The sequence below is a fragment of the Dreissena polymorpha genome, chromosome 3 (genome assembly GCF_020536995.1).
Source record: "Dreissena polymorpha isolate Duluth1 chromosome 3, UMN_Dpol_1.0, whole genome shotgun sequence".
Classification (NCBI taxonomy): Eukaryota; Metazoa; Mollusca; class Bivalvia; order Myida; family Dreissenidae; genus Dreissena; species Dreissena polymorpha.
Window position 1 is genome coordinate 91,601,113 of NC_068357.1, and position 20,829 is coordinate 91,621,941.

General features: G+C 36.5%; 1 protein-coding gene across 2 annotated transcripts in view; it reads left to right on the forward strand.

The window, feature by feature from the left end:
- Positions 1 to 95: 95 nt before the first annotated feature.
- The window catches only part of LOC127875294 (protein O-mannosyl-transferase 2-like), a 43,274-nt gene continuing 22,540 nt past the window's right edge, over positions 96 to 20,829 (forward strand). For both annotated transcript variants that reach the window (XR_008047346.1, XM_052420265.1), the window contains exons 1-8: positions 96 to 494; positions 7,502 to 7,586; positions 12,702 to 12,806; positions 14,281 to 14,389; positions 14,625 to 14,733; positions 15,014 to 15,079; positions 19,182 to 19,275; positions 20,657 to 20,763. Coding sequence is in view for 1 of the 2 variants with exons in the window: in XM_052420265.1 (XP_052276225.1) it covers positions 187 to 494; positions 7,502 to 7,586; positions 12,702 to 12,806; positions 14,281 to 14,389; positions 14,625 to 14,733; positions 15,014 to 15,079; positions 19,182 to 19,275; positions 20,657 to 20,763 (983 nt within the window). In the remaining variant the exon portion in view is untranslated. The remainder of the gene's footprint in view (positions 495 to 7,501; positions 7,587 to 12,701; positions 12,807 to 14,280; positions 14,390 to 14,624; positions 14,734 to 15,013; positions 15,080 to 19,181; positions 19,276 to 20,656; positions 20,764 to 20,829) is intronic.

A 20,829-nucleotide genomic window follows, 5' to 3' on the forward strand; every position in this document is an offset into this window, starting at 1 on the left:
ATCTTTCAGTAAATATACTTTCGTATTTAAATCGAGTTAAGGTAAATTATTTAACTAGTTTCCATGCCATATTTTATATTCGTATATAGAACTGCTGCAGTCAGAGCTGGCATTTTTCATTCCATCTCACTTGTTTTGATCGAAGAGAACATTAAATACGTGTAAAACATAGGCACTTGCACTAAAATGTCCACCAAAGATAAGAAAACAACTTTAAAGGATATTGCTTCGAAGAAAACTGACACCGGGTTAATTAAAAATGGAGAGAATTCGGAAAAAACTTCGAAAAACAAGACGGAAGCACAAACTGAACGTTTAAAATGTGTTGATAAACGAGACCCAGTCCAAGACCCGAATACCGTAGCTACAGTGTCACCAGCTTACATTATTTATCACTACAATGAAGATGTGTTGTACTATGCCATTTTGTTTTTGATGATAGTGCTGGCACTAGTGACGAGGCTGTACCAAATTGAAATTCCACCATGGGTGTGGTTAGTATAATTTGATTTTAATGTTGTAGTGCATGCCAGCAAGAACTAGCCACCTGGTAAGCTCAGTTGGGGGGTTACAGCACCTTTTCTTGCGTGTTGACTTAAATGGTGCAAGGACTTTGGAATAAAAGGCACGTGTGCCTGGAGTCAGCAGTAACAAACAATAAGGAAGGGTGTGGTGCTTGTAAGAACTTTACAGACAAAGAAGTTTAAAAAAGCTCTGGCAGTATTGGGATAGAGCCTCACACTGGGATTAATTTTCACTGGCTTTACTTTAATGAGCTAAGTCCAACAATACATATCGTACCATTCCCTTACAAGTTACATCGAGCGTAGCCTACAGTACACTCCACGCGTTTTCCCCAAAACGTTTTCCCTCCGCGGGTTTTTTTCTGCTAGCGAGTGTTCACGCGGCGTTGGAAGAGCGAGTTGAACTCGATAAAACGCTCGGAGTTACGCCGCGTTCGCTAATTCCCGCGGCGTGTATTACTTTAGCCTAGTCGGTAAATGCAGACACTTTCCGTTCTTATCAGTGACCGCTGCGCAACGCCGCGTTAGCAGTGTGCTACTGGGTCTGCCAAAAAATAAAAATATTGTTATAATAAATTGTAATACTGTAGTACATTTACAAAAAAGATAATTGTATAGAAAATTAATACATTTAAAAATTATGTTTTTTTTAATTCACAGGTACGTCTACAATATGAATTAATATAATAAATACATTTGACAAATTAATATTAAAATCATAACACATATAACACAAGAATCAGTGCTCCAGCTAGCAATAAATAGAGGGGCGCTGCGCCCCTCTAAAATTTTCCCCCTTAAAAAGCGCACCTCTATTTTTCTGTCAATTGCCCTTTTGGTCTCTACAGTGAATTCCTGTTTTCAGACCGTATAAATCGCCAGAAACATCAACATGAATACACAGATAACACCCTTAAGTTACCGGTACATGACTGCCTGGGGCGTGTTAAGTCAACACATTGTGAACAAACAAGCACCAAGGGCATGGTTTGTTATCAGATCACTAATTAGCCTTTTGTTGCAGACGATAGTAACATGCTGTGAGAGATTATCTCTGAGGTCACGCTTGGTTAGGCACAATCACACTCAAATGAAATCAAACTCAGCACTATTGAATTTTTTTAAACTTCTGAAGTCTTTGGCTATGATTTTTTGTTTGCAAAAATAGTGATTTTTAATTCAAAATACCTACCGGGTACTAAAATTTGAAAATTAATAATCTTTTTAATGCGAATATGCGGTTTATTTTTAGTCCGAAATTACGACATGGAAAAACATATTATTTGTGTTTGGATTTTATTTCTTAACTTTAGGCCACGACTTTTTTTTTTATTGGTTTACAAAAATTATTTTGAAAATGGTCCATCGGGCGGTCGAAAAAAAAAAAAAAAAAAAACATCATTGGAAAAATAAGTTTATACTAATAACATCAGAACAAAGACATCATATCTTTTATAACCTTAACACAGAGACGAAAAATCTAATAATGCAATGAAACACATCTATATCTTCAAATGAAATGAGTCACCTAAAAGCACCTTTTGTAACATCAGGCAATTTTAAACACTCCATTAAATGACATGCGTTCTTCTCCCATTAATTAAACGAAAAACTGCGCTTCATTTCCGTAATTCGATGCGCACCATTACGCAATGCGATGCCCGTTGCATAAATCTTATATAAGATAAACTACTCATACACAAAGTATGTGTTTGCTCTTATTGGACTTATGACATCGTCCATGAAAAAAAATCGAGGTAGATCGATCCCCGCGTCGTCGCGGTAATGTTTGTTTAAGTTGTTGTTGTCATGAAAACTCGTTGATTTACAACGCAAAACGTCTTATTTAAACTGACGCGAATTAATACAATCATATTTGTCAACTTGGCTTTTGCTTTATTTTGATAATTTAATCCAAAGTTTAATGTTAGCAAGTGTTTTTACTGGAATTGTAAACAAGGAGCCAGTTAAAGTCTTCCGAAAATGTGCAGTCTGTGTGAATTGACAGTTTGACGTCATCAAAGGAAAGCCGCTTGCTGTCTGAAGCAATAAAGCGACAAATTTCGCGCCTACAAAATTAGCTTCCTTTGTCTAGCAATCAACATGCCGAACCAATCGTGCGTTTGTTTCTCAATTGCAATCCTCCAATTTAATAATAGCACGTGCATAGCTCCGCCTGCGAATCTTTTGCAGAGAACGGAGGCGGAGTTTAACGGTTAATTGAGCTAGTATTTTTAATACGCAAGTTGAGTTCCGATTTGCCGAAATTACTCGGCCCTAAGCATTAAAACGACAAATACATTTATCAATGATTTTCCGAGATGTACCGATTTGTTCCGATTTCCAAACTTTCTGTACAGTTCCTATAAACTATGGCGGACGTGTTTACAAAATTCCTAAACACATATATCGTAAATAATGGCAGTGTTTTATTGGATTATTTATGCTAATTATCAAATTGCAAGGTAATACTTTTTTATCTACTATAATATCGGGTATGTTTAATATAATAAACATGTTAAACAATATAGTTGCGTCACAGACTCGGAAATAAATTTTGATGCGGTCGACATTTTACTGACGCTGATTTTCCTATTGTCTGTAATTAAATAAATTTTGAGAAGTGCCCATAAAAGGACTGGTACATACTGTGTCACATTGAACAAGAAATATCTTTCAAAAAGATATACGGCGTTGATTGTGGTCGATGTATATGAACGATCAAAAGTTATCTCTATGAGATAAAAAGTAGCGGATGCCTTTTTTCTGCGCAGTTCTTAGCTACATCACAAGCAAATCAATTACGGGGTGTTGCGCCAGATTTCGTGGCTTATTTTGCTTTATGTGATATTTTTACTCAGATGTCTATATTTACAGAATAGAAAAACACAAAAAACATGAAAATAAACGAGTGCATATAGGTCAGCCGGCAATACTCGAATCTTATTTAATTGCATAATTATAGTATAGTGAATTATTGTGCTCATGCTTAATAAACTGGTCAAAATGGATAAATATTTCTAATTAATTTTATCAAAATTGGTCCTTATCATGCAAATGTTGAAAACATATTAAAATCGATGATTGGCATACCACAATAATATTGCCGAATATCTTTATTTAGTATCTTTCTGATCAAAACAGACTTCAAGTGCACAAAGTTTACGAGACGGCGTTTATATAAAGATTTCTGCAACTGACCGCAAACTGACCTTGATACCTTGCGGATTGGAATGCAATGCATTAAAGTTAGGTAACAATTCTGCTGCTGAAACGACGGCTTGTTTACGCCAACTGTACTCGACCAAGGCAACAGCTGTGCCTAAAATATTGATTAAGCGACTAAACGAACTATTTACTCCATCAGACAAAAATAGCATAGATTCCAATTTTGTCCTTCAATGAAAAGGTCGCAACCCCTTCTGCGAACTCCGGTGATGAACTGTATATAAACTCTGACTTTCGCGGGTTGAAATGCAATGCAAGTAAGTACTAAATATGAGAATATAGCCTTTAGTATAAACGCTTTTGCGCTGGTAATTCTCTGAAAATAAAAGGTGAACGCACAAACTGTATTTATGTCGAAAATTGATTGTAAAACTGTTCTATCTATTGAGCCTTTTCATTAGAGATAAAATTGTTTCATGCAGTAAAACAGTGTTACAAAGACGCGGATATGTTTCCAATGTTCTGGTGTTATACTCAAATCAGCCAATGGAATAAATGAAGTGTATTCATTCGTACCTAGCCGCGGGAAATTTTATCTGAATATTATTGGATACTTACAAAGGTCAAGTCAGGGTGAAAAGCTGGCTTAAAACAGCTTACGCCGAAAAATATCCCGATCTCTGAAATATATGTGAACCAATCGTTGATTGTACTTACTTGATTTTATTCGCAACCGTACTCAAACCGGATCGTTTTTATTTCTCGTTTCGCTCGTTTTTCAGTGCGGTCGGGAATAAAATATATATAAAAAAGACGATTTTCCGATTTTATTTTTTTTCCCATTTTCCAAAAATTAGGGTCGGCGGTTTTGTAAACCAAGAAATATAAAAGTCGTGGCCTTAAAATACTGTCTGTCCTCAATCATGATGCATTTTAACATGATTAGGGGCAGACAGTTGTTATTTCAACAAATAAAGAGCTTGTTTGGAAGGAGGATTTATCCCTCTGCAAGTAAAATGTAATTTTGATATCATATTTTTTCGCGACCTAACAAAACTTTCAACGTTGTTGACATTAGTTGAAATAACGTGTTGTAAAATAAATATATCCTATTAGTAACAATAACAATGTTTCATTTTATTCTCCAGACTGGATGCTACTTCATGGTGACATTGATCATTGTTTAGACTTTAAATTTGTCAATATAGATTTTTGTTTGAATTAATATTATTCATTTATTGTGGACAAACATTGGTTCAAAGTTATTAATAGCAACGAATTTAAGTGGTGACTGTCACAACGTTTTTTTGACCCAGTGAAACCCCTGAATTTATTTCATGTTTTCTTCGTTTCTTCTACAAGGCCACTGATGCTGAAACTGGAACCTGAAAGATTAACATGCAGTTCAATGATGTTAGGTGATAAAAAAACATCAAAATCCCCCCCCCCGACACACACATCGGAAAGAAATATGATATCTACATATCTCTAATGCGTGTAGTCGAATTCTAGCCCAAGTCGGTTATGAAATTGGCTACTAAGTTGTTTTCCTTAGCGCCAATGTAGATAGTAAAATATTTATTATAATTTCATTACACAAAATGAGGAACAGCATACAATTGGTGAAATCATCCAATGCACTAATGTTTACAATTCATAAGTATATAGTATAACCAAAGTATATACTTAAGTATATTTATAACCAAATGCCCTATTTTCCAAAATTACGCGTGAAATGTGCCCTTTTGGGGGAAGCTCCCCTCTATTTTGAAAAGCTGGCTGGAGCACTGAGAATAAATGTTTAATTGTTAACACGACGTTTACAAATGCTTCCAATATACAGTCATCATGTATATTTCCCAACAAAAGCGCGCAAAAATTATGCTGCACTGTACAAGGTCAAGGTACAATTTATACTCCTGCAAAGCGTGCGTGTATTGATATTTTTTATACAAACTTTGTAGCGCAGAGAACATTGAATTTTGTTGATTTCGGTTAAAAGTTTCTTTGGTATTTTTTAACGAAATTATATCGCATATAAGTTGATATTTCCTCGAAAATAATTTCAAATCGAACACGCCGAATCTTTATCGTTACAGTATTTTAGTACAGTAATTATTTTAACAGTAATTGTACTGTAAACTGATTAAAGAAGACATCTGGGCGGAACTGGATTTTAAGTGTTTGACGTTATGAAAACACGCAAAGCTTGTCTACTGACCTATTGTGTAGATTGCTGTCTGCGGTGTTTTGACAAAAGGGATTAACATGTGTGAATGTCACTCTGCCGATTTGGTCCATAATTACTGGTAAACATTGTTTTGAATGTCGACGCAACAAGAATATTAAATGCAATTATCAACTCGATAGTTACCACCTTCTTTTAGCAATCAATGGAATAACCTACCTACAAAGAGAAAATCAATGCATTAGCGAGCAGAGAATTGACTTTGTTCCGACAATTTAAACCATTCCTTATGCATTCGTTGAATGTGTTTACTTGAGTAAGTTATGCCTTTAGACAGGAAGCGGCTTTTCTTTGATTACGTCAAACTGTCAATTCACACAGATTTGCGAGATTTTTAGGGTCCTTGGTCATTTGTATACATGTTCAGTATAGAAAATCACCTGCTAACATGAAAACTTTGGATTAAATTATCAAAATAAAAACAATGTTGCAAACTGTGTTTATATTAATTGGTAAGTATTAGTTAAAAGACGACGTTTTGTGTGTCGTAAATCAACGAGTTTTCTATACAACATCAACTACTTCTACAACCACGTCGGGATCGAACTATCTTGGTTGTTTTTTTTTTAATTGTAAATATTATACTACATGTACATGTATGTACTTGTAATAAATGTAATTTTATTTGAAAATCTGGAAGTCAAACAAAATTAAATTAATCGTTATCTCGTAAAACGCTGAGTTTCCCCCGCGTTGCCAAGGCCGAGGGCCGCCGCGTAGGCTTATCAGTTTTGCCGATCGTTAACCGCCGCGTCCAAAATCATGCAAACGCCGCGTATAGCGAGATTTTCTTAATCTCCCTCCAGGTCACCCCCGCGGAGTATGGAGGGAAATTGGGGAAAACGCGTGGAGTGTACTGTAATTTCGATCACTTTGTTTACATTAAGAATGCGACTCTATTGATGATGTTATAGGCATGTGCTCCCAGTATCGTCCTAGTTAGTCCTTAAGGTTTAGATGATAGTTAATAAAAAAAAATGCCAGCAATGATTTTTTTGCATAAAAATGGCCATGGTGTGTATTTCCACTATCTTTTAATATGAAGTCCGAAAACATGGTGTTATCAATTCTTTAATCTTTATCTACTTGAAAAATTTTGCTCGAACCTTCACAGTTGAATTTTGTATAGATGTTTAGATCATAAGAAGAACAAGATTGTGGCTGTGAAAATGTTTGGCTAAATTAAAGGCTCTTTGTCTTTTTTTTCAATATAGCATATATTGTCCCAAACTTATGTGTTTTGTAGCTCGTTTGATATACCTGGTAGATTTTGCTTAAACTGTCACAGTTGGATGTCCTTAATGAGTAGATGATCAGTAAGAAAGGACTTCCCATGTTTTTATAAAATGATGGCCCTTGGTCTATTTTTAGTTCATCTTAGCACAAAGTATTAATTGTGATCTTCTGTGAATTCCAATATTTAATATTAAATAAAATAATAAATATTTGTTTGAATATTGAATAAATTTTGTTAGTTTTATTAAGAAGAAATTCCCAACAATCGTTGTGACTTTTTTTTGTTGTTCTTAATTGTCACAGGATTTTTATCTTTGTGTTTTAGTTGGGATGAAACCCATTTTGGAAAGATGGGAAGCTGGTACATCAAGCACTCTTTCTTCTTTGATGTCCACCCACCACTTGGAAAGGTTTGTGAATGCTTATGCATGTATAGTATTTCGGCTTGTGGAATTATTGTTCTATAAAATGGTATTCTTTCACAATTAATTTTGACTGATGCTACATGTAAGTACAAAGGTCCCAGTATCCTGGCATTTATGATGAATGGCATTTGACATTGAGCCTTGCTGTAGGAAAATGAGCTTTATGCATGTGCGTAAAGTGTTGTCCCATAGTAGCCGGTCAAGTCAGCAAACGTTATTCAGGGACGACACTTTCTGCCTTCACTGGGTTTTTGCTAAGAAGATTTAAATGAAAAATACCATTAAAGCAGAAAGTGTTGTCCCTGATATTAAAGCCTGTTCATACGCTTTAAGCTCAGGGATTTTTTTGGCCTGATTTTATAGCAGAAATTTGGCTATATTCCCAATCGCAAAAAGTATACTTTTTACCCAAAATTTGCTAAAAAATTCCCAATTGGGAAAAAAATGATAATGACATCAGCTGTTTCGCTTTTAAACAAAGCATAGTCCGATCCCGTCTCGTACAGGTTTTAGACTAAACCTCGATTTGGATAACGTTGACACAATATTCTCCATGTTATTAAGGCGCCTGTTATATTTGCGATGAAATTCAAGCGTTTTTTGATTCGGCTGAATGGAAAACAAAGATGTTGCAAAATTCGAAATATTACGTGAAAAAGATTCTTAAGCAAAACCCTGGTTTTCAAAACGAAAACTGTTGTTTTTTTAAGCATGGCACCTTAAATAAAAAACATCTTTAAGAAGTACAAGTCTTCCCATTGAAACTCTTTCCATTGTTATACCACCCTTACCATTGGTAATGGGGGCTATATAGGAGTCACTTTGTCGGTCTGTCGGTCGGTCTGTCTGTCGGTCTGTCCCGATATTTAATTTGATCTTCACCAAACTTGGTCACAAGTTGTATCTAGATGATGTCAAGGTCAAGTTTGAATATGGGTCATGCCGGGTCAAAAACTAGGTCACAGGGTCAATTAGTGTGTTTTTAAACCGAAAATTTTCCAGACCATAACAATGTCATTTATCGTTAGATTTTAAAATGACTTGATATATTTGTTCACCATCATGGGATGGTGTGTCGGGTGAAAAAAGTATGTCGATATGTCCAAGGTCAAGGTCACACTATGAGTTCAAAGGTCAAATGCTTGTCCAGGCCATAACTTTATCATTTATTGTGAGATTTTAAAATCATTTGGCAAATTTGTTCAGCATCATTGGACAGTGTGTCGCGCGAAAGAATTACGTGGATATCTCCAAGGTCAAGGTCACACTTTTAGTTCAAAGATAAAAAATGGCCATAAATGAGCTTGTCTGGGCAATAACTATGTCTTTCATTGTGAGATTTTAAAATCATTTGGCAAATTTGTTCACCAACATTGGACGGTGTGTCGCGCGAAAGAATTATGTCGATATCTCCAAGGTCAAGGTCACACTTTGAGTTCAAAGGTCAAAAATGGCCATAAATGAGCTTGTCTAGGCAATAACTATGTCTTTCATTGTGAGATTTTAAAATCATTTGGCAAATTTGTTCACTAACATTGGACGGTGTGTCGCGCGAAAGAATTATGTCGATATCTCCAAGGTCAAGGTCACACTTTGAGTTCAAAGGTCAAAAATGGCCATAAATGAGCTTGTCTGGGCCATAACTATGTTGTACACTGTGAGATTTTAAAATCATTTGGCACAGTTGTTCACCATTATTAGACGGTGTGTCGACCAAAAGAATTACGTCGATATCTCCAAGGTCAAGGCCACACTTTGAGTTCAAGGGTCAAAAATGGCCATAAATGAGCTTGTCCGGGCCATAACTCTGTTATTCATTGTGAGATTTTTAAATCATTTGGCACAATTGTTCACCATCATTGGAGGGTGTGTCGCGTGAAAGAATTACGTCAATATCTCCAAGGTCAAGGTAACACTTGGAGTTCAAAAGTTAAAAATGGTCATAAATGAGCTTGTCCAGGCCATAACTATGTTGATCATTGTGAGATTTTGTTTTGTGGAGACAGCATGCAAAATAGTCTGTGTCAATGCGGCAAGTGGGGTATACGTCATGTCTGTGACAAAGCTCTAGTTGATGATAGTTATTTAATAACAAGTGACTCTTTTGCATTGTCATCGTTGATTTCCGAAAGCAAAGTGCTGACTGATATTCAACATCTTGAAAGCAGTAGTTCTTCAGAAGAAGACAAAGCGCCTCCTAATAAAATAGTGCCTGATGTAACTGAAGCCTTTGTGTGAGCTTATTATTAGAAAAACTGTTGATCATGGTGGTGTTTGTGATTAAAGATGCTGAACTTATTCATGTACTTTTTAATCCCTATTTATTTTCCCAATTTCTTGAAAATGCCGATAAAATTCCCAATTTCAAAGCCATGGGCTATCTTCCCAAAAAGCTGAAAAACAGCCCTGAAGCCCCATTTTCAATAGCAAGGCTCAATTATATTTTTATGCCCCCCTTCGGAGAAGAGGGGGTATATTGTTTTGCTCATGTCGGTCCGTCCGTCCGTATGTATGTCCGTATGTCTGTCCACCAGATGGTTTCCGGATGATAACTCAAGAACGCTTAGGCCTAGGATCATGAAACTTCATAGGTACATTGATCATGACTTGCAGATGACTCCTATTGATTTTCAGGTCACTAGGTCAAAGGTCAAGGTCACGGTGACCTGAAATAATAAAATGGTTTCCGGATGATAACTCAACAACGCTTAGGCCTAGGATCATGAAACTTCATAGGTATATTGATCATGACTCGCAGATGACCCCTATTGATTTTGAGGTCACTAGGTCAAAGGTCAAGGTCACGGTGACCCGAAATAGTAAAATGGTTTTCGGATGATAACTCAAGAACGCTTATGCCTAGGATCATGAAACTTCATAGGTATAATGATCATGACTCGCAGATGACCACTATTGATTTTCAGGTCACTAGGTCAAAGGTCAAGGTCACAGTGACCCGAAATAGTAAAATGGTTTCCGGATGATTACTCAAGAACACTTATGCCTAGGATCATGAAACTTCATGGGTACATTGATCATGACTCGCAGATGACCCCTATTGATTTTCATGTCACTAGGTCAAAGGTCAAGGTCACGGTGACCCGAAATAGTAAAAGGGTTTCCGGATGATATCACAAAAACGCTTATGCTTAAGGATCATGAAACTTCATAGGTACATTGATCATGACTCGCAGATGACCCCTAATGATTTTCAGGTCACTAGGTCAAAGGTTAAGGTCATTTGAAAAAATAGTTATGAGCTTTTGTCATCACCTTGGCGTCGGCGTCTGGTTAAGTTTTGTGTTTAGGTCCACTTTTCTCATAAAGTATCAAAGCTATTGCATTCAAACTTGGTACACTTACTTATTATCATGAGGGGACTGGGCAGGCAAAGTTAGATTACTCTGGCGTGCATTTTGACAGAATTATGTGCCCTTTTTATACTTAGAAAATTGAAAATTTGGTTAAGAAAAAAGTACACTTTTTTTATTGGGAATATAGCCGAATTTCGGCTATAAAATCGGGCCAAAACAAAACCCTGCCTAGGATCATGAAACGTCATAGGTACATTTATCATGACTTGCAGATGACCCCTATTGATTTTCAGGTCACTAGGTCAAAGGTCAAGGTCACAGTGACAAAAAACGTATTCACACAATGGCTGCCACTACAACTGACAGCCCATATGGGGGGCATGCATGTTTTACAAACAGCCCTTGTTACAGATTAAAATTAATAAATCTTTGACAGTTATTCACGCAATGCAATGCATTATTTCCATACCCAAAAAGTCAAAACTCCTGTCCATAAAAAATGCATTTCCTTCATATTTCCCTTTATCTGTACAGTTGTAATGTTCATGATGAAATCTAATGTCCAGTTAGCACAGCATTAAGATATAACGTTCAGCATACAATTGATCCCTGGTAAAATACAAGTTGTGAATATTACAATTAAATTGTTATTCATGTATTACCAAGTTTCATGATTATGTCTTCTGTTTCTTTTGCGTAACTGCATTATTTGTATTATTCTATTTTTAGTTACAGACACCTGACATTTGATGTAAGCAAAACTGAGGGTCATGAGGGATTTCAATAGCTTTTAAAAGCCAGGATTTAAATGACCAGTTAATGGACATTTTCATGGGTCAAATGAAATGTTTTTGGGTTGAAATAATGCAGTCTAAATATTTTGTCTCTGATTATTTGTTGATTGCTCTGCGAATGTTGTTTTTCAAATATTTTAGTATTTACTAACTTTAAAAACCATAAATTTGTGTAGTATAAATAATATTTATGTGTTAGAGTCATTGTAATATTTGCATCAAAATGATGAAAGGCAGATAATCTGGAAGGCTAATATTATGTCTCAATCTTGATGAAAATTGGTCAGAATGCTATTTCAGACAATATCTAGGCTGACTTTGAATCTTTGTCTTGTGAGTTCAAACCCAGTTCACCATGACAAATCTTAGAAAACCTTTTTGCCACTTTATAAGAGGCCCATTTATGACTCAATCTTGATTTACATGTAACTTGGTCAGAATGTTAATCTTTACAATATCTAGTCCAAGCTGGAATCTGGATCAGATGCATTCAAAAACTAGGTCAGGAGGTCAATTCTTAAAAATGACTTGAATCTGGGTCAGGTGGGATCAAAAACTAGATCACCAGGTCAAGTCTTCAACAATTGGTGTTCATGAACTCAGGTTAGCCCTTCGGGGCCGTTATGACCCTCTTGATTATGAGGAGGTGCTTTACTTGCCACTGTCCACTTGTTTTATATCATCTATTGAAAGGTAAATATTAATTCACAGGACAATTTTTTGCCAAAATATCCATAGAAAAATTAAACAGGAAAAGTGAAATTTAATATCACAACTGGCTATTGATATGCCATAAAAGTGTCTTCCCAGATTAGCGTGTGTCAGAGACGACACTTTCTACCTAAACTTCATTTTGGCTAAGAAAAGAACCAAAAAAAACAACATAAAAGCAAAGTGTTGTGGACTGCACAGGCTAATCTTGACCAACACTTTATGCACATGTGATTTGCATTACGCCCAGTTTTCCCATAATGAAGCTATAATGTTTACAGATGCTGATTGGCCTGGCTGGGTATTTGACGGGCTATGATGGACAGTTTCCATTTGACAAGCCAGGCGATGAATACAAGGAAGCGCAATATGTTGGCATGCGAGTGGTAAGTTTCAAATTAAATTAATTGCCTGCACGATCTAGTGTTGGGTATCAGTTCACATTCGGCTTTACAAATGTTAATTAGATAATTTGTGTTTTCATTCTCACTCTTTGTTTGACAGTTGGAAATGATGAGTAGATATTATAATTTCCAAAAGATAGGCATTTATTGAGAGGTTTGTCTTCTTTAGCCTAGATAGGTTACACTAATTCTAAGTTGGAGGTTCGAAACAAAGTTGTTATCTTCTTGGGGTCATTTGTTACCTTTATCTTTGGGGCCAGCTGTGTGTTCATTGGCAAAAATACTCTTACATTTTATTACCAACATCAGTGTTCATTCTAGAAATCGAAAAGTAGGGGGGAATTTCCCCCCTCACTTTGAAAAATAGGGGGGATTTTTCACAAATGGGGGGGAACTGATCAAGTACCATTTATATGTTTTCATTTTTGTTTTAATGTTTATTTGTTTTAACTTCTACATTACTTAAAACAGTCAAGTCAGTGAAATACCATTGTAACTGCTGTTAAATATAACTGCACTTTCCATAGTATATTGCTGACTTAAATAAAAACAAAGGATTATGAAAATAATTGTTCACATGATATTTCTGTATCATTTAAAACAATAAAAAAAAATACTGATTGTCTATCATGATATGATATGAATGATGATATGATATTAAAACCTAAGTCATGTAAGTGTCTTAATTAATGTATAGAATTAAGTTTTTACATTCCAGTATCAAAGGACAATTTTCTTCCTTAATCATTCACGAGTCGCATCCCTTTATTTTTTAAACGAAATCTCTTATTTTTTAATTAACCCAAGTATCATTTTAAACGAAAATTCTTTAAAGTTTATTGACCCGTGAATCGAAGAGTTAATTCCCTTTGATTTCCGGTGTTTTTCTCAATAAATACACGAAGCAGAATTTAACAGTTTAAAAAAAAACGTAACGGATATCGAGTGCGGGAATTTTCTCGCACACATGCTGCAGATGTGCGCGATCTTTGAAAAAATAGCGCGAATCGCGCAATCGCGCGGTCTAGAATGAACACTGCAACATGTGTTGAGTCCTATGAAGCAATCATCTTCAATAAATGTAAAAACATTTCCATTTAAGACAAAATGAGTATTCCTTTGTTGCTCATGACTATATTGCTGCTGGTTACATGGACCTATCTATCATGGAAGATCTGGTGAGACTAGTTCTGGGAAAACTGGACTTTATGCATGTGCGTTAAGTGTTGTTCCAGATAAGCCTGTAGGGTCTGCACAGGCTAATGACGGTCAACACTTTCTGCTTTTATGGAATTTTTAGTTTGAAGGAGGTCTCTTCTAATTGAAAGTCTAGTGTAGGCGGAAAATGTTGTCCCTGATTAGCCTGTGCAGACTGCTCAGTCTAATCTGGGATAAATCTTTATGCATATGCATGTAGCCCAGTTTTCCCATAAGACTCCTAATATTTTTTCCGCAGTTTTGCGCCCTCCTGGGAGCAGCCCTAATTCCGCTGGTGTACATGTCCACGTGGCTGTTGTCTGGTTCAGTTATAGCCTCCATGTTTGCGGCCGTGTTTGTTCTTTTTGGTGAGTGTAATAGCTGGGGTGGATTGCATATTGTCAATATGTTATCTTGTATACATATTTGTTAAAGTAATACAAAATTGTATTTCTGATTAATATTTCTGTTACACAAATTAATCACAAAACAAGATGATTTATTGAATTACCAGAATGCGTTAACAATTCAAAAATGATCAATTTTGCATGCAAGGCATATGTTATGTTATATCTATGTATTTATATTTATGTTTGTTTTCAGATACGGGCACAAATGCTCTGTCCAGATACATTCTTCTAGACCCCATTTTGATGTTTTTTATCATATCCGCCACCTTTTGTGTTCTGAAATTTATGTCACTGCATCAAAGGTAAACAATTGCCTCTTCCTGTTCTGATTGTAAGTTTCACATGTCTTTTTTGCAACAAAAATATTTATTGTCCCAATATTTATCTGTAGAGGTTTCAGATTAATATGTGCCACAATTTAAATGTGCTGGTACTTTTAAATGACATTTATCTTTAATTATTGTCAACACAAGTACTTTAAAGTATTGTTTTCCAATTTACATATTTCAGAGGAAGAATATGGAATCAGCAGTTATGAACAATGACTTGTAATGACTTGTAAACTGTTTGTTTACATTTCAGGCCGTTTTCTGTTCAATGGTGGCTCTGGCTTGTTTTGACTGGTGTGACTTTGTGCTGTGCTATTGGGTAAGCCAGTGTTTTTTGTATGCGCCTTGCTCTGGGAAAATGGGACTTAATTCATGTGCGTTAACTGTCATCCCAGATAAGCCTGTGCTTCTGTGCAGTCCGTATAGGCTAATCACAGATGATGCTTTCCATTTAATGGTATTTTTATGCCCCCCTTTGAAGAAGAGGGGGTATATTGCTTTGCTCATGTCGGTCTGTCGGTCGGTCCGTCCACCTGGTGGTTGTCAGACGATAACTCAAGAACGCTTGGGCCTAGGATCATGAAACTTCATAGGTACATTGATCATGACTCGCAGATGACCCCTATTGATTTTGAGGTCACTAGGTCAAAGGTCAAGGTCACGGTGACCAGAAATAGTAAAATGGTTTTTGAATGATAACTCAAGAACGCATACGCCTAAGATCATGAAACTTCATGGGTAGATTGATCATGACTTGCAGATGACCCCTATTGATTTTGAGGTCACTAGGTCAAAGGTCAAGGTCACGGTGACCCGAAATAGTAAAATGGTTTCCGGATGATAACTCAAGAACGCATACGCCTAGGATCATGAAACTTCATGGGTAGATTGATCATGACTCGCAGATGACCCCTATTGATTTTGAGGTCACTAGGTCAAAGGTCAAGGTCACGGTGACCTGAAATAGTAAAATGGTTTCCGGATGATAACTCAAGAACGCATACGCCTAGGATCATGAAACTTCATGGGTAGATTGATCATGACTCGCAGATGACCCCTATTGATTTTGAGGTCACTAGGTCAAAGGTCAAGGTCACGGTGACCCGAAATAGTAAAATGGTTTTCGGATGATAACTCAAGAAAGCATACGCCTAGGATCATGAAACTTCATAGGTAGCTTGATCATGACTTGCAGATGACCTCTATTGATTTTGAGGTCACAAGGTCAAAGGTCAAGGTCACGGTGACCCGAAATAGTAAAATGATTTTCGGATGATAACTCAAGAACGCTTTTGCCTAGGATCATGACACTTCATAGGTACATTGATCGTGACCCGCAGATGACCCCTATTGATTTTCAGGTCACTAGGGAAAGGTCAAGGTCACAGTGACAAAAATCGTATTCACACAATGGCTGCCACTACAACAGACAGCCCATATGGGGGGCATGCATGTTTTACAAACAGCCCTTTTTTATTTAAAGGAAGTCTATTAGCAAATAGACACTTTATGCACATGCATTAAACCTGTTTTCCCGGTGCTAGGCTCATATGATTTTGAACTGTTCCCAACGCCAAGATTTTACATTATGTTGTGGAAAAATATGGTAGTTGTTAACCAGGTTGTCAATTAAGCAAAAAATACTGGTACTTAGATTGGGATATGGCGGGTGTGCAGATTTTCTGTGCCAAACAGGAGGTTTCAGGTCGATAACTTTAATTTGCATCTACCGATCTTCATGTTTCTTGAGATATAGCAAGCTTGCATCGTGACCTAGCTTGGGATTGTAACTGAGGAATGTCGCGTCAAGGTCACTTTTTTTTTTTTAAGTCCCCTTCCGGTAATGGTTTGCGCTCTGTCTGTCAGTCTGTCTGTCAGTCTGTCCATCACCTTTTTTGGATCCTGTAATAACTTTAAAAGTTCTTCATATTTTTTCATGAAACTTAAAATATGGATAGATGGCAATATGGAGATTATGCACGTCATTTCATTTTGTTCCTACATCAATAATTATGGTTGCTATGGCAACAAATATATATAAAACAAATTCTGACAATGGTGGAGTTTCACCGGAAGAGGACCATACTGCTTGGCAATCTCTAGTTATAAATAGTTTCCGCTGAATAACTTAAGTTTGGAAGGAGATAATGCACTGACATTTCGTGTGTAGGTAACTCGCATCAAGACTTAGCTTTGGATTGCATTTTTTACCGATTTAGTTACCAAAAATAAAAAAACAGCAAACAGACGGTTTCTGATCAATAACTTTACTATGCATTGAACAATCATGATGAAACTTAGGATTTACCTAGCTTGCATAAAGACCTAGCTTGAGATAGAGGGGGTCAAATTAAGGTCAATGTCACTGTAACTTAAAATAGCAAAATTGGTAATTCTCAATAACTTGAGTTTGGATGGAAGCATAGTACTGGAGTTGTGTATGTAGGTATATTACATGCAGACCTAGCTTTGGATTGATTACGAGCCAGTCAGGTCAAGGTCACGGTGACTGTTGCTATGAATCAGGGTTTATGTTAATAACTTGAGAATGGATGGAGGTATGGTATTGACATGTTATGTGTAGGTTGCTTTTATTCAGCACTAGCTTGGTAGTTAATTTCTACCCTGACAGTTGGGTCATGGGCAAGGAATCTGTAGCTTTAAATAGAGAACACTTCTGCTTTATAACTTAAATCTTAATGGACATATAGTAGGTTGCTATTTAGTTTAGTTTTCTTTCTTTTACCTTACTCTACTTCTTACATATTTTACATGAAAAACAATTATAATTGTTTGTAGCATGAGCTAATGATTATTTTTTAGATATTTTAGCCGTAATTGTCATCAAATTGTCATAAGAAATAAAGTAGAATATTAAACATTTAATTGATAATAACTTGACTTTGATACTTAATAACAATTGTTTTTGACTGGAGGTAGTTATTATTTTATTATCAATGTTAATTAGTGAAATGAGTGTTGAAGAAAGTTTAGTAGAAAAATGTTTGTGTTGGTGGCTAACACTCAACAGACTAAGCATGGGATTGCACACATATTTTAATGAGTGTCCTAAACATTAAAAACCTGGCTTCAAGGTGTTGCCTTGTTTCTTGTTTCATTTCTTGGTAATTATACCCCCATTACCATCGGTAATGGGGGCTATATAGGAGTCACTTTGTCGGTCGGTCTGTCTGTCTGTCCCGAAATTTCATCCGATCTTCACCAAACTTGGTCAGAAGTTGTATCTAGATGATGTCTAGGTCAAGTTTGATTATGGGTCATGCCAGGTCAAAAACTAGTTCATGGGGTCACTTAGTGTGTTTTTATACTGAAAGTTTGTCCGGACCATAACTATGTCATTTATGGTTAGATTTTAAAATGACTTGGTACATTTATTCACCATCATGGGACGGTGTGTTTTGTGAAAAAAGTACGTTGATATCTCAAAGGTCAAGGTCACACTTGAAGTCCAAAGGTCAAATGCTTGTCCGGGCCATAACTTTGTCATTTATTGAGAGATTTTAAAATCATTTGGCAAATTTGTTCACCATCATTGGACAGTAAGTCGCGCAAAGAATTACGTCGATATCTCCAAGGTCAAGGTCACACTTTGAGTTCAACGATCATAAATGAGCTTGTCCGGACCATAACTATGTCATTCATTGTAAGATTTTAAAATCATTTGGCACATTTGTTCACCATCATTGGACGGTGTGTTGCGCGAAAGAATTACGTCGATATCTCAAAGGTCAAGGTCACACTTAAAGTTCAAAGGTCAAAAATGGCCATAAATGACCTTGTCCGGACCATAATTATGTTGTTCATTGTAAGAATTTAAAATCATTTGGCACATTTGTTCACCATCATTGGACGGTGTGTAGCACGAAAGAATTACGTCGATATTTCCAAAGTCAAGGTCACACTTTGAGTTCAAAGGTCAAAAGTGGCCATAAATGAGCTTGTCCGGGCCATAACTATGTCGTTCATTGTGAGATAGATAGTGTTGTCCCCTTTCAGCCTTTGCAGACTGCACAGGCTAATCAGGGACAAAACTTTGTGTACATGAATTAAGCCCAGTTTTCCCAGAACTAGGCTCTGGGTGATTCTGGCATCATGCTCCTAGTCCTTGTAGAGTATACATGAGTCACAATCTGAGAAAACTGGGCGTAATTCATGTGCATAAAGTGTTGTCCCAGATTAGCCTTTGCAGTCTGCACAGGCAAATCAGGTACGACACTTTCCGCCAAAACTTGATTTTCGGTAAGGAGGCACTTCCTTGAAACGAAAAATACAATAAAAGCGGAAAGTGTCGTCACTGATAAGCCTGTGCGAACTGCACAGGCTAATCTGGAACGACACTTAACGCACATGCATTTTGCCCAATTTTCACAGAACAAGACACACATGTTCTATGTTTTCAGTGTGAAGTTTGTGGGTCTGTTTGTGATCCTGCTGGCAGGCTACAGTACAGTGAATGATCTCTGGAGGCTGCTAGGCAACCACAGTCTGTCCTTGGTAACAATATATCTACTCTATCTACTATATAAGCCAAGCTCTGGGAATTCTGGGCCTATTGCATTCCAGTAAAGTTTCATTCAAGTTTAGCCTGTGCAGTACCCACAGGCTAATAAGGAACAACACTTTCTGCTTTTATGTAATTATGTCCCCCACTATAGTAGTGGGGGACATATTGTTTTTGCCCTGTCTGTCTGTTGGTCTGTTGGTCTGTCTGTTGGTCTGTTTGCGCCAACTTTAACATTTTGCAATAACTTTTGCTATATTGAAGATAGCAACTTCATATTTGGCATGCATGTGTATCTCATGAAGCTGCACATTTTGAGTGGTGAAAGGTCAAGGTCAAGGTCATCCTTCAAGGTCAGAGGTCAAATATATGTGGCCAAAATCGCTCATTTTATGAAGACTTTTGCAATATTGAAGATAGCAACTTGATATTTGGCATGCATGTGTATCTCATGGAGCTGCACATTTTGAGTGGTGAAATGTCAAGGTCAAGGTCATCCTTCAAGGTCAGAGGTCAAATATATGTGGCCCAAATCGCTTATTTTATAAATACTTCTGCAATATTGAAGATAGCAACTTGATATTTGGCATGCATGTGCATCTCATGGAGCTGCACATTTTGAGTGGTGAAAGGTCAAGGTCAAGGTCATCCTTCAAGGTCAGAGGTCAAATATATGTGGCCAAAATCGCTTATTTTATGAATACTTTTGCAATATTGAAGATAGCAACTTGATATTTGGCATGCATGTGTATCTCATGGAGCTGCACATTTTGAGTGGTGAAAGGTCAAGGTTAAGGTCATCCTTCACAAGGTCAAGGTCATCCTACAAGGTCAAACATCATATAGGGGGACATTGTGTTTCATTTTTCATTTAAAGGAAGTCTCTTCTAAGAAAAATCCAGTTTTGGCCTAAAGTGTTGTCCCTAATTAGCCTGTTAGGACTGCACAGGCTAATTTTGGATGGCACTCAATGCACATGTATTGAGCCTGTTTTGCACAGAACAAGGCTCTTTTTATAACTGCAGAAGTCAGGAGTTTCTTATGGCAAGCCATTTTTGTTATGATAGTATACCTCAAGCAAAAAATGCTTAAAACCAGTCAATATTAAAATCTGAGAATCTTGTTATGTATATGGTGTTCATTCACAGATTTTGTTATCATTGACCATTAGCAGTTGTCAATGACATTGCATATTCAATTGAAACTATTGTTTGTATATGAAGGTATAATCTCATATTTTAATTTGTGGGTGTATTAAATAATCATTTATAAAACTCTGTATCATTTTGATATACACAGCTATAAATTTTTGTTTTATTTTGTTTTGCAATTTCTAAGGAAAAACTTCAACCTGTTGTTTCTGATTGTTTTCAGGTGGAGATCATGAAGCACTTTCTTGCCCGGGCAGCCTGCCTGATAGTTTTACCGGTCATCTGTTACATGATCATTTTTGCAGTACACTTCCGAGTGTTGTATAGAACGTAAGTGGAGCTAATATTGACAAAAAATTGCATATTGTGCAAATAGTTTCTTAAATTAAGTTCTGG